Here is a 19,755-nt window from a genome sequence, read left to right as displayed (position 1 = left end):
CTCGAAAAGTCATCACACTCCTCCAAACTTCATACAATGGTTTAACCAGCCAGGTGCGCATCCAGAACGATTTATTTGAGGAATTTACCATCCAAACTGGAGTCTGCCAAGGGGATGTAGCCTCCCCGTTGCTTTTCAACATTGTGGTCGACGCCATTATGAGGCAAGCATTCAGAAACAGACTGGGCATACAATATGACAAGGATCACTATGTGACTGACCTGATGTTTGCCGATGATAGTGCTATCTTTGCTGGTAACGACTCTGAAGCCACGGACATCCTCTACGACATTGCCCAGCCATACGGTTTGAAGATCAATGCTGATAAGACAAAGGCTCTGACAACAGATGGGTCGCAAGCCACCATCTATCTCGAAGGCGTTCAAGATTGAGCAAGTGCAGGACTTTAAATACCTTGGGTCACTGGTCCAGGAGAAGAAAGTTGCATCCACCATGGAAATCCACAGCAGAATTGGATAGGCGGCCACTGCGTTCGCCTCGCTCAAATGATGTCTGTGGAAGAGGACCAACATTTCCTCAAAGACTAAAATCCGACTCTTCCGGACTTTGATCCTGCCCATTCTCCTTTACGGATCAGAAACATGGATTTGTCTCAAGCTAGATTTAAACAAACTTGAGGTATTCCAAATGCGATGCCTGCGGCAGATTTTGGGCATCTCACTTCGTGACCGCATCACTAATGATACCATCCACGCCAGATGCCAACAGCAACCAACCATTGCCGACCAAATCCAGAAGCGAAGGCTTAGATGGTTTGGCCACGTATGTAGAATGGGCACGAACAGAATACCATCCACACTCCTTTGGACACAACGACCCACCCAATGGAGCATCCAATGGACCGCGCCTAGGAAAACGTGGGCCAAGCAAGTGGAAAATGACTTGAAGAGCCGACGTCTCGAACTTAACCAGGCCAGGACTGACGCCATGGATCATAAAGTATGGAAGAACATCACAGAGCAAGTCCGAAACCCTGCGGCACCTACAGCAGCATACTGGTTGCGTGGCCAACCGCCTCCCCCAGCTGCCAGCTAAGGACCAAGAAGAAGAAGAAAGTAATGGAAAAAATTCATTAACCACCAACCTCTAAACTATCTAGAAACCTTTCATCTGTTCAATGATCATCAGTACAGATTCTGTCAGTGTTGATCCACTGGTTATATACTGGCTCATGCTACCCACATATGGACAAAATCAATGGAAATGTTTGGTGAAACTCAAGCAGTTGCTCTTGACATTTCAACATTAGGGTAAACCAATGAAACAAACGATGAAAGCTTAAATAAGCTTCTATTTTATGGTTTGCCAAATGTTTTCTGCAATTGAATATCCAATTTTTTCTCTGACCACAGTTTGAGAAACCTTGTCCCACACAAACACTTCTATTCCTTGAACATCCACTACCAATTCCTTAAATGCTGATCTCCAGGTAATTCTTCAGTGGGGTAAAGATAACTTAAATGATTTCAATCCTTCTAAAACCCAGTCCTGTCTTATATCTCACAAAAAGGATTCTTCTGCTCCTATGCTTATCTTTGATGACACTCTGATTTCTAGGCAAGGTATTATATCTCTATTGGGGATTACCCTGACTTCTAATCTCTCTTGGCACAAGCACATTACGAATATCACTTACTCTGCTTCTAAAAAACTTGGTTTTTTCTTTCACCCTCGGTGTTACTTTTCTTCCAAACAGCTGTTCACTCTGTACAATTCGCAAATCCTTACTCTGTATAAAACATGATCACACCCAGTCTTATACTGATATTCCATATGTAACACATTTGTTTATATAACATCCAGATGAAGAAGCTCCTGTTGGTTTTTATATTTTTGTTTCTTAACTTAAATAAATGTATTAATTTCTGTGTTTTTGGTGTTAGCAATATATATATCTTATACATATAAATAAATATCAGGCATAAATATACAGTGTGTTTCAAAATTATGTATACATATTTTAAAAATTTATATTGAATGAACAATATATACAAAATTTTTTTGATACTTTGAAAACAAAAAACATTAATTTTTTTTAAAACAATAAAACTTTAATTATTCAAAATGCCCTCCATCAGCATTAATGCATGAGCGGCATCTATCATCAACAGATCTACATACGGAAATACACAAATCTGGTGAAATGTTTTCTGCTTCTTGTTGAATTTTTTAATTCCTTCATCATTCTAAAAACACCTGCATGGTTTAAAAATAGTTCTTGCAAACACAGACTTGTTGATTTTCAGAAATGCACACGATCGCATTTCTTACAGCTTCAATGTTTTCATTACTTCTTGTGGTCACATTACTTCTTCCTGCCACATGCTAAGTTACTGATATTCTGAATGGTTCCATGCTCCTCAAATTTAGCATTGGCATTAGTAGAGGTATATGATATAAGGAAGCAAGCTAATACATCACAGCAAAAAAAAAATCTTCAGATTTCACCCATCCATTTGCTCCAAATGTTTGTCTAGTAGTGCCTTGAATTTATTTAAGCTGTCAACTTCTACGACAGATGGAGGTTTGTTCCAGCAATCAACCACCTCCTGGATAAAGACAAATTTCCAAATATCTATTCTACAACTGAATTTCCTCAATTTGAATTTATGTCCAATCAGGCGATTAATCTGGGCAAGAGGAAGAATCCCATCAGCATTGGGCATACTCAAATCATTCAAAACCTCATATACACTTTAATCAGATCACCTCGCAAGTGCCTAGTCTTCAGGCACTGTAATTTGCAAAACTTAAGCCTTTCTTCATAAGGCCAACCCATTGTTCCATTTACTAACCTTGTTTCCCTTCTCTACTCGTTCCAGCAGCTCTACATCCTTTCTAAAATGTGGCCTCCAGATCTGTATCCAGTACTCACATCCTTTTCCCTGCTAAAAAAATTCCTGTATATCATTGAAGAGACACCATGAACTACTCTTGTAGACCACTTGCACTGCTCAGAAAACTTCATATCTGACTGCACAATTACCTCCAGGTTCTTTTCATTCTTTACCACTCTCAGCGTAGTCCCACACAGTTGATATGTTATTCTGTGGTTACTGCTACCTATACTTAACATCTGTGAAAGTTAAACTTCAGTTGTCACCCCTCAGCCCCTGCCAACCTTTGCATTGTCTACAAACTTAGACATTATGCCTGATATTCCATCATTGATATCATTAATAAATACAGAAAGCAACAGTGGACCCAATGCTGAACCCTGAGGGATTCCACTAATAACATTAGTCACGAAGAGCAGTGACCACCGATTACCACTCTCTTTCTTCTCCTACTCAACCATCCTTTTATACATAGCAGCAATTTGCAATTTGTCCAGCAGTCTTCCATGTGCAACAGAATCACAAGCCTTCCTAAGATCCAAGTATATGATATCAAATTTATTCTTTGCATCCAGTTCCTTTGTCACCACATTATAGTATCCAATCAAACTGGTCAGACAAGACTTCCCCTTAACAAACCCATGCTGTGTCTGAACTATAACTGAAACCTTGTCTAGATGATCCTGCAGTGTTTCTTTAACCAGTGTCTCCATTAAGTTCCCCAGAAGAGAAGTTAAACTAACAGTTTTTAATTACTTGTGTCACCATTTGATCCTCCTTTATGAATTGGGGTCAAATTTGCACATCTCCAGTCCATGGGTACTTCCCCTGAGTCCAAGGAAGCTCTCATAATTACGGCTATGGGTTTGCTTACTTCGTTTAATGTAACTGGATAAATCCCATCCACCCAAGGTGCCTTTCTTATGCTCAATTTCAACAATTCCTCTTCCACTTTGCTCTCAGTTATTACAAAGTCATTTAGATCGCGGCCAGAGTTTAATACACCTCTGCCATTGCCCCCCACCCAAATAACTCATTTGTAAATGTAGATGCAAAATACTCATTCAGTTGGTTAGCTACCTGAGCAGAATCATTAACAGTTGAACCATGAATATCAAGTGGAGCAATCTGATTCATCCCTTTCCTTCTAGAGTTTACATAAGTAAAGAACTCTCAGCTTTTCTTTGCCAGATATTTCTCGTAATCTGCTTTTGCCTGCCTAACCTCCTTTGTGACTCAATTACAGACCAGCTTATATCTAGCATAGGCTTCTGTGTCACCTGTCAATTTATATATCTCATGCATTTTTCTTCTCTGCCACATGTATGGTGGCTGTCTCATTAGTTCATTTTGACATCCATTTAAGCCTAAATCTTGAACAATATTTCTTTGTTGATATGAAAAGCTTAGTAGCTTCCAAGATTAAGTCTTTGTATGCTTCCCATTTAGAATTTGTTGTTGGTAATATCATCAGTTGGTTCCACTGTGTAGAATTTAAAAACTGTCTCAGACCACCATAGTCACCTTTATGGAAGTGAAATCCTTCCCTTTACCCTTGATGGTAGTTACCTTTTTCAGTAAATCCCACATCAGCACAATGTGATCAATGACACCTAGTGGTTCCTTTATGTGCAAATTCTTATTGCATGAAGGATCACTACTGATAATCAGATAAAGGGTTTTACCCCCTCTAGTTACTTCCTGAACATGCTGCTGTAGAAAACAATCATCCAATAAATCCAAAAAAGCCTTGCTAGTGTGTGAGTGACCAACCCACAAGTTTCGGTCAATATCTGAAAAGAGGATAAAATAATTAAGATAGAGATTTGGAGAGTTATGCTTTTTTAAACCATATCCTTTGCTGTGAATTATTATTAACAAATGAATAATTACATAGTGTGCAATAGCCTTAAAAGCTTACAGAGTGAACCACTCACAAAACCAATCACTTTGATGCTGAACAGCTTTCAAACAAATGGTACTGCTGAAAGGTTTAATAGTGTTCATTTTATTTTTTTTAAAGATTTACCATTTATTTGAAAGACAAGATATTAATATAACATACTGTTTTCTTTTTACTTGGCAGTACTGTATGTTTAATTCATCTAAAAATGAAATGAGTTTTTTTTTTTGTGTAATACTGAGCAACAGAAGAGTTTAAAAATTGGCTTGCCTAAATTCTGAGGAATGATTATCCAAGAATGAGAGTTTGTTCAGTTCTTCATCAATAACATCCATAGCAGCCTTTGGTACTATTAAACTCTAAAAGTAAACAACAGTGATATCAGGAAATGCAAATCATTAATATTTAAGATTTTCGGGGGGGGGGATTTAATGAGCAGGAAATTATTAGAAACACTTTCTATAAATAAAAAAATTATGCAAAGTGGTTTTTTATGATATCTGCAAAAAATGTATCACAATTTTCCAGAAATCACCCATAATATGACATTCACTTTGACTTGCCCAATCCATTTGCATGTAGAGGCTCTCATCATATTCTTCACAATCACCTGGCCCATAATTACTCCCACTCTCATTATACTTTTGCTTCCAACTATCTCACACCATACAGATTCTATACTAGAATGTGAAACATCTGAAATCCGGGAAAGCTTTTGTTGCACTCAGGTTGCTTTTGATAAGAAACATGACCCCATCACCCCTTCTAACTGCCCTGTAGTTCCTATATTCATTGCATATACTCTACTCAAACTCATCGTCCCCTATCTCTGGGTAGCACCATGTTTCCGTAAGCCCTATTATGTCAGCATTAGCAGAGGCATATAATGCAAGAAAGCAAGCTTATGCAGCATCAGCCAAAAAAAAAAAAACCTTCCACTTCACCCCTCCGTTCATTCGAAATACCTGTCCAGCTGAGCCTTAAATTTATTTAGGTTATCAACTTCCACAACAAGGGATGTAAGTCTGTTCCACAACCGACTACCCGCTGGCTAAAGGCAAATTTCCGCACATCTATTCTACATCTGTCTTTTCTCAATTTGAATTTATGCCCTCTCAGGTGATTATTCTGATGGAATACTGCTTCTGAGCAAGAAGCAGTATTCCATCAGCACTGAGCAAGCTCAAACCATTCAAGGCTTTGTACACCTCTATCAGATCACCTCACCGGTGCCTAGTCTCCAGACACTGTAATTTGCAAAACTTAAGCCTTTCTTCGTAAGAGCAACCCTTCGTTCCGTTCACTAACCTTGTTACCCTTCTCTGTACACGTTCCAGCAGCTCTACATGCTTCTTGAAATGAGGCCTCCAGACCTGTATACAGTACTTTTTCTATCCCTGCTAGAAAATTCCTGTATATCATTGATAAGACACCATGAGCTACTCTTGCAGTCCGTCTGCACTGCTCAGAGCACTTCATATGTGCCTGCACAATTACCCCCAGGTCCTTTTCATTCTTTACCACTGTCAGTGTAGTACCATAGAGTTGATAAATTGCTCTGGGGTTGCTGTTTCCCATATGTAGTACTTTACATTTGTCAATGTTAAACTTCATTTGCCACCTCTCAGCCCATCTGCTCAACCTTTCCAGATCCTGTTGCAGCAGCATAGCGTCAGTAGCGTCCTTAATAACTCTGCCAACCTTTATATCGTCTGCAAACTTGGACATTAAGCTTGATATACCATCATCAATATGATTTATAAATACAGAAAACAAGAATGGACCCAACACTGAACCCTGAGGGACTCCACTAATAACATTAGTCCATGATGACCAGTGTCCATTAATTACCACTCTGTCTTCTGCCACTCAACTATCCCTTTATTCATAGCAAAATTTTGCCACCAATGCCACACTGCTCCAATTTGTGCAGCAGTCTTCCATGTGCAACAGTATCAAAAGCCTTTCTAAGATCCAAATATATAATATCAAAGTTATTACCTGCATCTAATTGTTTTGTGACTACATCATAGTATCCAATCAAATTGGTCAGGCAAGACCTTCCCTTAACAAAACCATGCTGTGTCTGAGCTATAACTGAATTCTTGTCAAGATGATCCTACAGTGCTTCTTTAACCAGTGCTTCCATTAATTTTCCTGGATATACTTGTCCATAATTACTTGTGTCAGCCTTTGATCCCCCTTTGTGAATTGGGGTTACATTTGCACATCTCCAGTCTGTGGGTACCTCCCCCGAGTCCAAGGAAGCTCTCATAATTATGGCTAACGGATTGCTTACTTCCTTTGCTGCCTCCTTTAATATAACTGGATAGATCCCATCCACCCCAGGTGCCTTTCTTGTATTTATCTTCAACAATTTCTCCTCCACTTTACTCTCAATTATTACAAGAATATCTAAGCTCACTGCCAGTGTTTACTTCATCTATGGCATTCCCCTTGCTGAATAACTCGTCATGTGTGAATGTAGATGCAAAATATTGATTTAGTTTGTTAGCTACCTGAGCAGGATCATGAACAGTTGAACCATCGATATCAAGTGGACCAATCTGATTCATCCCCTTCCTTCTAGAGTTTACATAAGTAAAGAACTCCCTGCTGTTTTTCTTTGCATCCCTTGGCGAAGATTTCTCGTAATCTGCCTTCGCCTTCCTAACCTCCTTTGTAACTTGGTTACAGATCAACTTATATCTATCATAGGCTTCTGTGTCACATGTTAACTGTGACACAGAACTGTGGTTAGGACACGCATTACTACAGGTTAGGACAAGCATTACTTGTCCTATCCTGTAGTTCGAATTCACTCATTTTATTGATGACACTTCTCACATTACTGTATAAACAATTATGACTTAGTGTTGTTGTACAGTTAACCTACTTTGACAAAACCCTTGAAGTTATTTAAGCTTGCTTCCCCGGCATTAGCTGCCAGCTCATCTGAAATTTTTCTGCCCTTTGAACACCTTGCTAATATGATCTGTTGCGGTAACAAACAAGAACTCTCGAAGCATATGCAAGCATTACTTTGACCAATACATCACAGATAAATGCATATCTATATTACCCTTGTCCCCACCCCAAACTAGCAGTTCCCCCGAACTCTTAAGGTATCCTCAATGATACTGGCAAAAACTCTTGCACCACCTTTGTTTAAATGTATCCCGTCTCTACAAAACAGATTCTTTCTACATACCTGCAAGTGCAGGCCAAACTGATAAAAATTTGCTCCCCTAAAGAGTCTTTCAAGTCTTGAGTTAATCTACGAGTCTTTCAGCATATAATCCTTCCTATTGTGCCTGGGCAAAATTGCAGACACATAGATGTTCTAACCTAACTTGGGGCATTTCTTCAGCGTGGTTCAATTAATATCATTAGTCCCCACATGAATAATAATACTCTATCTCCCTTTAAAATCTGACAATCTGTTGGTGACATCATTAATTGTTGCTCTCGGCAGATATACCTTGGTTCTAGTTCACCTATCCTTATTACAAAAAATATTTCCTATTTCCCTGATAATGGAGTCTCCCAATAGAACTAAGTTCTTTTGAACAAGAACAGTTTGACTTCGTTATTCTGTTCTGGTGTTTGAATTGGGGATGCATAACTTAGTAGGTTACTAGAGTATTGAGTTCCTGACAAACTCCCAGTTACATTATTCTCGAGGGCAAGCACCCATTTTTTCAGTGACTTACCACGCACCAAATTTTATCTTTAGGTCGGTATACTCTGTACCAATTACAAAAAATATTACCCATTCTTCTGACAATAGTCTCCCAATAAAACTAGTTCACCTTCAATAAGATAAAAGCAGTATGCAATTGACCATTCTTATCTGGGACCTGAATTAGGGGTGCATCACTTGTAGGGTCACAGAATACTTGAGTACCTGACGAGCTCCCAGTTATAATTTTTTTCTATGGCAAGCACTCGTTTCTTCAGTGACTCAAATTTTTCTCATAATGCAGCAAGTTCTAATTTGAGATCAGTACACTTCTTACATAAAGTGCAAATAAAATAATCATCAGTTGAGCTCGGTTTTCCCAATAGACCAACCTTAAAATACACACCACAGACTACACAAATAATAAACCCATGACTCACAATGGAAATGCTCCAGGCATTTCTGCCTGGGTCACGATATCCTTGGACTTCACATGTAAGTGGATCTTGTAGCAACCATTATTAAGGTAAAATTTCAACTTTAGAAAGATTAAAAAATTTAAATTTACAATATATTACATTTATTTTAAATTACAATATATTACTTAAATAAAATTAAATGCAACAAGGCATCATATCTTTAAGAGTATAATAACCTATATAATATTGGTGTAAACACACCACAGACAACACTTAAACAAAAAACTACGTTAGTAGTGTAAAGGGCATCATTTTATCTGTATCTCATATTGTGCTCTTCCTTCACAACGAGTTGCCATGTATTGCACTACATCAAATAAGTAACACTTCATTAAAAGAGAACACTATTGTTACTTATTCTCAGTCGGCACCACCACCCAGATGTCACCGTTTCAAGGCTTGTTGGCCTTTCATCGGTGGGTGGGCAGGTACATTGGTGTTGCAGACATGACAGTCCAGTTGTGAAGATAATCTCACAATATGAGATGCCAGAAGGTGTATGTCATAATATTCACTTATTCGAGGTAGTGCAAAACATGGCAACTCATTGTGAAGAAGATCACAATCTGAGCAAGAGGAAGAATCTCTTCAGCACTGAGCATGCTCAAACCATTCAAGGCTTTATACACCTCAATCAGTTCACTTCCACGGGTGCCTAATCTCCACACACTGTAATCTGCAAAACTTAAGCCTTTCTTCATAAGAGCAACCCTTTGTTCCCTTGTATATAATGCAATGGTCAGGCAGTGGCCTGACCATTGCCTTATATACAAGGGGATAATCACCTCCTTATTCCTGCAAGAAAAATTCCTATATATCATTGACAAGATACCATGAGGTACACTTGCAGACCATCTGCACTGCTCAGAAAACTTCATATCTGCTGCACAATTATCCCTAGGTCCTTTTCATTGTCTACCACTGTCAGGGTGGCACTGAACTTTTGGAGCAGTGATTGCAGAGGTGAACGGATGCATCTGCAAAAAGCTCCACTTGATGTAAACGGCGGATAGTGCCGACGCCGGCAGGGAGGTTTTCTTGAATTTTCCGGCTTCAAAAACCATAGAACTTGGATTCTTCATATGTACAGATGAAAACAACTAGTATTATTCACAAAAGATTGTTAGTTATAGTTGTTTTTATTTATTGTTGGCTTTTTGAATGCATTTACGCACAGTACGATTGTTACAGCGTTAGCGATCCTACTATTGCTGATTTTGATACTGCAACATCTCAAAATTCCAAAAAATTTGTCGATCAAACTAGCTGGATAAATGTTATTTGTGAGGGGAAATGTCAATTTCACTTAGATTAAACATATTCTTGTTTTTAAGAGTACTTTTCTTTGTGTGTAATTGTTTTCCCGCCAAAACTGGAAAACGTTGCATCTTGGGTTTTAATAGGCCCACAACGATAAAATATACCTTAAATTACTGCCCTGGATATAAGGAATGTTACAATAACAGCAAAATGATTGGCAAAAAACGAAACTCACGGGAAAAAACTGAAAAATCAAAAAATATCGATCGCGATCCTGACTTGAAGAATCTGCCTGATTGGAGAATAGAGGTACAAACAATGAAGAAATTACAAACCAAGACTTAGAATCTTGCCACCTAAGTGTAAAACAGTCTAGGAAAAGCAAAAACCAGGTAGAAAATACAGATTCAAAGGAGAACGATAATTTAGAGCCACATCATAGTATCCAATGAAATTGGTCAGGCAGGAATTCCGCTTAACAAAACCATGTTGTGTCCGACCTATAAGTGAAGTCTTGTCTAGATGATCCTGCAGTGCTTCTTTAACCAGTGCCTCCATTAATTTTCCTGGAACAGAAGTTAAAATCACAGGTCTATAATTACTTGTGTCAGCCTTTGATCCTCCTTTGTGAATTGGGGTCACATTTGCACATCTCCAGTCTATGGGTACCTCCCCTGCGTCCAAGGAAGCTATCATAATTACGGCTAAGGGTTTGCTTACTTCCTTTGCTGCCTCCTTTAATATAACTGGATAGATCCCATCCACCCCAGGTGCCTTTCTTGTGTTTATCTTCAATTTCTCCTCCACTTTACTCTCAGTTATTATAAGATTATCTAGCTTACTGCCAGAGTTTAATACACCTCTGGCATTCCCTTCGCTGAATAACTCCTCATGTGTGAATGTCGATGCAAAATATTTATTTAGTTTGTTAGCTACCTGAGCAGGATCATCAACAGTTGAACCATCGATATCAAGTGGACCAATCTGTTTCATCCCCTTCCTTCTAGAGTTTACATAAGTAAAGAACTCTTTGCTTTTTCTTTGCATCCCTTGCCAAAGATTTCTTGTAATCTGCCTTCGCCTGCCTAACCCCCTTTGTAACTTGGTTACAGATCAATTTATATCTATCAGAGGCTTCTGTGTCACGTGTTAATTTGTATGTATCCCATGCATTTTTCTTCTCTGCCATATGTCTCATTAGTTCATCTAACATCCATTTAGGCCTAAACTTTGAACAATATTTCTTAGTTGGTTGTTATTGTTATTTGTTAGTTATTTGGTTTTTAGGAGCATTGGCAACTAAGGCCATATTGCTCCGGGAATGTGCGGTGGTCGTTCCCTGACCTTTCCGCATCCTCCGTATTTGGTGGTGACGGGCTTGAACCCCGGTCTAATCAAGAAGCGTGTGCTATGCACTGCATTTTCTTCCCACCTGGCTACAGAGGCGCCCTTAGTTGGTTGTAAAGCTTAGTAGCTGCCAAGATAAGTTCTTTGAATGCTTCCCATTTTGAATTTCCTGTTGGTAACATCATCAGTTGGTCCCACTGTATAGAATTTAAGTACTATCTTAGACCATCATAGTCGCCTTTATGAAAGCAAGAACCCTTCCCTTTTCCCTGATAGTAGTTATCTCTTTGAGTAAATCCCACTTCAGCACACTGTGATCACTGCCTCCTAGTGGTTCATTTACCTGCAGATTCTTAATGCATGAAGAATCACTACTGATAATTAAATCAAGAGTATTACACCCTCTAGTTGCCTCCCTAACATGCTGATGTAGAAAACAATCATCCAATAAATCCACAAAAGCCTGGCTAGTGTGTGAGTGACCAACCCACAAATTCCAGTCAATTTCTGGGAAATTAAAATCTCCCATTATAAGACTCTCTGATTTACTGGCCCACTATTTCCCTGTACAGTTTTTTATTATACTCATCAGAGTCATTAGGCCTATAGCACACTCCTGCTCTCAATTTTGATCTCCCAATGCTTATGTCACACCAAACTGACTCGACACTGCACTGTTCAGCGATGTCGACTGGCTTCACTTCCTTGGATTTTATGTGTTTCTTAACTAATAGCATAACCCCCCCTCCCTTCCTATCCTTTCTGTAGATGTTGTACTCCCCAAATTCTATTCCTTATATCTGTGTGACACCATGTCTCTGATATCACAACAATATCTGCCTTTGATGCTTTGAGCAATACCTCAAATTCATGAAATTTATTTACCAAACTCCTAGCATTGGTGTACACGCAAGAATACATGCACCTGTTTTTTTTTAATTAGCTACCCTAACAGAACCCACATGTTTACTTGTCCCACAATGATCCCAGCAGTCTCTGAAATATCCTGCATCTTGTTTTCCAGGCTTCTGCTCATTCCAATAGAGGCAGTGCAAGAATCACTTTCACCTCTGCCAGTGGCTACTGGCAATCTATTAGTCCTTGTATCCCCCCAAGCTAGCAGTTTTCCGACCCACATAACACTGCCTCGATAGCATCCGCAAATATTCTTGCACCCTTTCTATTTAAGTGTATCCCATCCCTGTAGAAGCAGTCCCTTCTGTTAACAAATAGAGACCAGGCAGTCACAAAAGAACTGGATGCAGGGAATAACTTTGATATTATATACTTGGATCTAAGAAAAGCTTTTGATACTGTTGCACATGGAAGACTGCTGCACAAATTGGAACAGTGTGTCATTGGAGGCATATTGCTGCTATGGATAAAGGGGTGGCTGAGGGGAAGAAGACAGAGACAGAGAGTGGTAATCAATGGACACTGCTCATCGTGGACTAATGTTATTAGTGGAGTTCCTCAGGGTTCAGTGTTAGGTACATTATTGTTTTCTGTATTTATAAATAATATTGATGATGGTGTATCAAGCTTAATGTCCAAGTCAGCAGACGATACAAAAGTTGGCAGGGTTGTTAAGGGCACTACTGATGCTACCTTTCCAGATCCTGCTGCAACAGGATCTGGAAAGGTTGAGCAGATGGGCTGAGAGGTGGCAAATGAAGTTTAACATTGACAAATGTGAAGTACTACATATAGGAAACAGTAACCCCAGAGCAACGTATCAACTCTATGGTACTACACTGACAGTGGTAGAGAATGAAAAGGACCTGGGGGTAATTGTACAGGCAGATATGAAGTTCTCTGACAGTGCAGACAGGCTGCAAGAGTAGTTCATGCTGTCTTATCAATGATATACAGGAATTTTTCTAGCAGGGATAAGGAAGTGATTATTCACTTGTATAAGGCAATGGTCAGGCCACACCAAGAGTACTGTATACAGGTCTGGAGGCCTCATTTCAAGAAGGATGTAGAGCTGCTGGAACGAGTACAGAGAAGGGCAACAAGGTTAGTGAATGGAACAAAGGGTTGCTCTTACGAAGAATGGTTGAAGTTTTCCAAATTACAGTGGCTGGAGACTAGGCACTGGAGAGGTGATCTGATAGAGGTGTATAAAGCCTTGAATGGTTTGAGCATGCTCAATGCTGATGTGATTCTGAGAGGACATAAATTCAAATTGAGGAAAGACAGATGTAGGACAGATGTGCAGAAATTTGCTTTTAGCCAGCGAGTAGTTCGTTGGCAGAACAGACTTCCATCCCTTGTTGTGTAAGTTGATAGCCTAAATAAATTTAAGGCTCAGCTGGACAGGGATTTCGAACGAACAGAGGGGCACCTGGAGAGTAGGCACCTGTGAGGTGATCTGATTGAGGTGTATAAGGCCTTGAATGGGTTGAACAAGCTGAATGCTGATGAGATTCTTCCTCTTGCTCAGATTAAGAACCTGAGGGGGCATAGATACAAATTGAGGAAAGAAAGTTGTAGAACAGATGTGCAGAAATGTGCCTTTAGCCAGAGGGTGGTTGATTAGTGGAAGAGACTTCCGTCTTTTGTTGTGGAAGTTGATAGCCTAAATAAATTTAAGGCTCAGCTGGACAGGTATTTCGAACGAACAGAGGGGTGAAGTGGAAGTTTTTTTTTTTTCCCCCCTGGCTGATGCTGCATAAACTTGCTTTCTTGCATCATATGCCTCTACTAATGCTAATGCTAAATCAGAGGAGGAAAAGAAATTTCAGCTTATAAATCAAACAGAGGATCCCATAAGACAAATTAAAGAAATAAAACTGTTCCTAGAAGAGTTTATTTATAAAAAGACAAATAAGATTACATCTGCAACAAGATTGCAGATAGTGAACTGCTGGTCTGTTTTGGAACATAGAGTGGTTGAACTTAATACAGAAAACAAAGTATTGAAAGCAAAAGTAGAAACGGTGACTGAAGAAAAGAATAATTATAAAGAAATAAATACTTTGACGGCCAAGTAACAAGGGCCACCAAAACAAATTAATCACAAACTAAACAAACCAACAATAAGACTTAGGAAATACCAAAGGAAAAAGAAACAAACAATCATTATAAAGGCTAAGCATGACTCTACATACAAATCCAGCGAGGCAGTCAGGGATACTGTCATTCCAAAATTAAAACCTCATTTGAAAGAAATAAAAGTGAATAACATGAGAAAAATAAAAGATAATGGAGTTTTAACTGAAGTAACAAATAAAGAGGATGTTAAAAAGAATGAAATCAATCCAGAGGTATTAAAACTGGGACTGCAAACAGAAAAGCTAAGGGCAGGAACCCCAACATTATGATATTTGACATCCCCGAGACAACTCTGGAAAGAGATATTATGTTGGATTTCTACAACAAAAACTTTATCAATATAATGGAACTGGATGAGTTTGCCAAAGAATTTCTTCTAAGAAGAGGGACAAAAAACAAAAGAAATGGGCAATTCAATGTCATTGTGGATGTATCACCCAGAATTTGGAAAAACCTATAAGGACAGCAAAGAGTCTACGCTGGCTGGACTAGCCAAAAATTCAGGGAATTCTTTCCTGTACAGCATTGCTTTAACTGTCATAAATATAGCCATACTGCCAGAGAATGCAGTCAGAATTCCCCTGCCTGTGACCACTGTGCAGTCATGGCCACGATTACAAGAACTGCTAAAATAAAAATCAGCAGCCAAATGTGCTACTTGTAAAGTAGCACAGCTGACTGACAATGCACATAGTATCAGGGATGATAAATGACTGTTATAAAAAAATGGTAAAACTTATACAATCTAGGACGAACTATGGGCCAGATTGAAAACATAAATGTGACTAGGGCTCTAAATCTTGTCCAATTGAATGCTCAAAGAGCAAGAGCCGTTGTAGATCAGATCAACCTCAAATTGGAAGAAAATAATATAGATATCTTGGTACTCCAAGAGCCCTACACACTATTGAATAACATGAGAAAAATAAAAGATACTGGAGTTCTAACTGAAGTAACAAATAAAGAGGATGTTAAAAAGATTGAAACCAACCCAGAGGTAGTAAAACTAGGACTGCAAACAGAAAAGCCAATGGGCAGGAACCCCAACATATATATGGATAGGGTTCAAGGATACCCAAGGGGCTATAAAATAATAGAATACACCTCAGGTGTCAGTTCTACAGCAATAGTAGTTAGAAATACTGACCTTACAGTCACAAAGTGGGTCACCTCTGCTCTCCAGTGCTGTAGGACAGTTTTACATTATTCCACTATATTCTAGACCAGGTGAAGATATAAATCCAGCTATTGAATACCTACAAGCAGTCAGACTTGTTACCTACTGCAAATATAGTGTGTGCTGATGTCAACTGCTGATCAGCCTTATGGCATAGCCGTATGGAAGACAGAACAGGCACACACACAATGGCCAGATACTTTCAGACTATATAGCCACCTCACTCTTTCAAGTGCTAAACCAACTAACCAAATAACCTCCCAACTTTTAGCAGTATCATGGGGGAGAGTGACATTGATGTTACTCTTGCAACCAATTCAACAGCTTATAAATTATAGACTGGTGTGTCCAGCCAGTCTGGACCACATCCAATCATAGAGCCATCACCTTCAAACTAAACAGGCAATTACAAACACAACAATACTCCTTGTTTGAGGTTATACCTTTTGATATCCAACAAGGAGTATTGTTGTGTCCTTTTTGATATCCAACAAGGAGTATTGAAGACAAACTGGCAGATTTTTGCAAAACAGACAGCAGCTCAGCTGAAAAAACAGGAAAATGAGTGGTCTAGAAACTGTAGCCCAGACAAGCAAGCACTGACCATGACAGACATTTTAACAAAAACAGCAGCCCTGTCTATCCCATGGAAAAAAACTGAGGAAGCAGGCAGGAAATGACTATAATCAGAAGAAGGGTGCACCAGATGAGAAATTTTCAAAGAGCCAGAACATCTTGGCCACAAAATGAGGTGGATGCACTGAGAGATTCTTATAGAACTTTCAGGAATCAGTATACAGCCCATAAGGGACAAGAAAAAGGAATGCTGGAGGCAATTGGTGGGAGCCACTGGAAACAATAACCCTTGGGGAGTTGTCTACAGAATAATAACCAACAAGCTGGCAAGAGGAGATGTCTTAGTAACAACTGTCAAACCAGATGGAACCCCAATTCTGTGTTGGGCAGATCTGTAAATAACATCCTAGACAGTATTATTCAAACTGAAACTGGGGGGTTTCCTCCACACACAGCTGTGCATTATAAAAGAAAACACTGAATACGATAATGCCAATATTGAAGCTCTGTTCACTATACAAGACTTAGAAATAGCACTATCTAAAACCAAAAACAATAAATGCCCAGGTTTTGATCACTTACAGGTTGAGATAATTAAAAAATTAGCATAAACAGCACTATATAATAACTGTATGACAGAAGGTATATTCCCAAAAATAAGAAAAAAAGCAGTGTTAAGATTAATTCTCAAAAACCTTGAAAAACTCCCTACTGATCCCAAATCATATAGACAAATAGCCCTACTCCCTGTACTGGGGAAAATACATGAAATACTAATATATAGCAGATTAGCCCAATATTACACAAAAGCAGATTTACATTCCAACAATCAGTATGGTTTTAAGCATGGCAATTCTACGGAGGATGCCATGCACCACCTATTGACAACAGTTAAAAACTCAGAGGAGAAATATATGCTGGCAATTTCCATTGACTTTGCTGGGCATTTGACTCACTCTGGTGGCCTAGTGTCCTTAGGAAACTTTGGCTGGCAAATGCCACACAACCTCTATAAGGTAATAAACAGCTATCTTACAGACAGAAGTGTCTCAGTACACACAAGGTTCCAGGAATTGACACGCCCTGTGAATAAAGGCTACCCGCAGGGTTCAATCCTTGGCCCTTTCTTCTGGAACACTGTTCTGGACGCATTTCTGGCCTTGGATCTGGGCCCCCCGTGGAAAGCCTGGCCTTTGCAGATGACATGATTTCCTCGTAAAAGGTAACACATGAGTGGTTGTAGAGCAAAGATTAAATGTCGTCTCTTGCAACTGCAGGAGTGGGCACAAATGCACATGCTCAAAATATCGCCTGAAAAAACCAAACAAAACTTCTAAAAGACACTTTGGACATAAGACGTCCACAAATCAAAATTAACACAACCACTATAAAAATGGTAACAGAACTAAAATATCTTGGAGTGGTCTTTGATTCAAAATTAGGTGCCTCCGTAGCCAGGTGGGAAGGAACAGCAGTGCATAGCACACGCTTCTTGATTAGACCGGGGTTCGAGCCCGTCACCACCAAATACGGAGGATGCGGAAAGGTCAGGGAATGACCACCGCATATCCCGGAGCAATATGGCCTTAGTTGCTAATGCTCCTAAAAACCAAAATAACAATAACAACAACGATTCAAAATTAACTTTTTACCCCCATTTGATCTACTTGGCAAAAAAAGTGAGGAATTATGCAGGTATGATTGCCAGGATCAGTCGAGCAGACTGGAGACTCAAAAGAAAGACCCTGGCAATCATATACCATGCAATGTTCCTACCTGTTATCACCTATGGAGCCAGTGTGTAGTTCACCCGCTTGGCCATAGTAAGAAATAGGAATAAATTAGAATCGATACAAAGGACAATACCACTACTTTTTTACCAGAGCATTTTAGGTGGTAGATGACTCTCATCAACCGGTGCAATACCACCACTTTGCTTATTGGAGGCTTGAAGTGGTGAAACCCATGTTTAATCTCTAGAGCAAAGTTTCCAGCATTCCCCTCCCTCCCACACTTCTCCTTCAACCTATGCACAGTACTAAATACTATAGGTTTTGATACCTTTCGTGTTTGGGGATTTCATAAATAAAAAAATCTTGCACAGTAAGTACACCTGTGCTACAGTTACTGGCCGGAGCTCTCCCGCTTTACCTGGAAGTAGCCAAAAGAGGCTTATATTATAGATTTAAAAAGGGCATATCCACAGAATTTCTAGGGATAGCCTTTGATACACCAACACTTTCAATGATGAAAAAAAAAAAAAAAAGGAATAGCCACAAAGCTCCATGAGATATGGCAAACAAAGTGGGAGCAGAAAACCAGAGGTCTGGTTACCAAACGGTTTCTGCCACAGGTGTCAATGGTTAGCCCAAAGCCACCAAAGTGGTATGCCCCTGGACTTTTTACAACATTTATACTGACTGGTCACAGCTCCCTAAAGGTGAAACTAACCTCCTTAGGGCTGACTGATGACTCAAACTGTACCTGTGGCGAAAGTGAAGATTGGGTGCACATTCTATATGAATGTATAATATATGACATTCCAGAACAGAGCTAAAAGCACAGATTGCCCCCTTCCCGGGGAGGAGAACACCTGTTCATCATAGAAGAGGAAAATTATAAAGCCTTCACATCTTTCACACAGAAAGTATTCAAAATGTGCAGAACAATCCAAAGAATGGCAATTCAGCCCCCCAGCAATTAAACAATAATCAATAGTTAAAATTGCCCAAGTTTCCCACCACGCCCAGGCGATGACTTAAAAACTGTCCTTTAAAAGAGGGCTCCCAATCTTTACATTTTCTGCAGATTTTGACCAGTGTTATTTCTTATTTTGATAAATGACTTTGACAAAGGAATAAAGGGCATGGTGTCAAAATCTGCAGAAAATGTAAAGATTGGGAGAGCCATTATAATGATCAGCGGCAAGGAGCACTCTATCAGAATGAAATGAACAGGCTTCAAGAATGGTCAGAAAAGTGGTAGCTATGCTTTTATGCAGCAAAATGCAAGGTCTTATGCGTGGGGAATAGCAACCCCAAAATAACTTTTACACTTGGTGGGGTTGACTTAAAGGCAGTAGATGAAGGAGGAAGGGATCTAGGTCTTATGATTTCTGGGCACTGGTGTTAGTGGTATTAGTAATTGTGGCATGTGATGCAAGAAAGCAAGTGTATAAAGCTTATGTAGAATCAGCCAAAATAAAAAAAAAAAAAAAAAATTCACACAACCATTCCCTCTAAATGTCCAGTTGCTCCTTAAATTTATTTAACCTATCAACTTCCACAACGACAGATGGAAGTTTGTTCCAGCAATTAACCACCCGCTGGCTAAAGGCAAATTTCCGTACATCTATTCTACAGCTGTCTTTCCTCAATCTGAATTTATGCCCACTTAGGTTCGTAATCTGAACAAGT

The 19,755-nt window shown here is 39.3% G+C and overlaps 1 protein-coding gene across 1 annotated transcript in view; it reads right to left on the bottom strand.

The window, feature by feature from the left end:
• Nucleotides 1–19,755, bottom strand: part of LOC150089347 (lon protease homolog, mitochondrial-like) — a 441,356-nt gene that overhangs the window by 221,160 nt on the left and 200,441 nt on the right. Inside the window, exon 10 of the mRNA XM_090368526.1 lies at nucleotides 5,032–5,120. Within this exon, the coding sequence (XP_090224652.1) occupies nucleotides 5,032–5,120 (89 nt within the window). The remainder of the gene's footprint in view (nucleotides 1–5,031; nucleotides 5,121–19,755) is intronic.

Source organism: Mastigoproctus giganteus, chromosome 2 (assembly GCF_048544385.1).
Source record: "Mastigoproctus giganteus isolate SK-2022 chromosome 2, ASM4854438v1, whole genome shotgun sequence".
Taxonomy (NCBI): Eukaryota; Metazoa; Arthropoda; class Arachnida; order Uropygi; family Thelyphonidae; genus Mastigoproctus; species Mastigoproctus giganteus.
The sequence above is the reverse complement of the archived record's forward strand: the minus strand, read 5'-3'. Positions and strand labels throughout refer to the sequence as shown.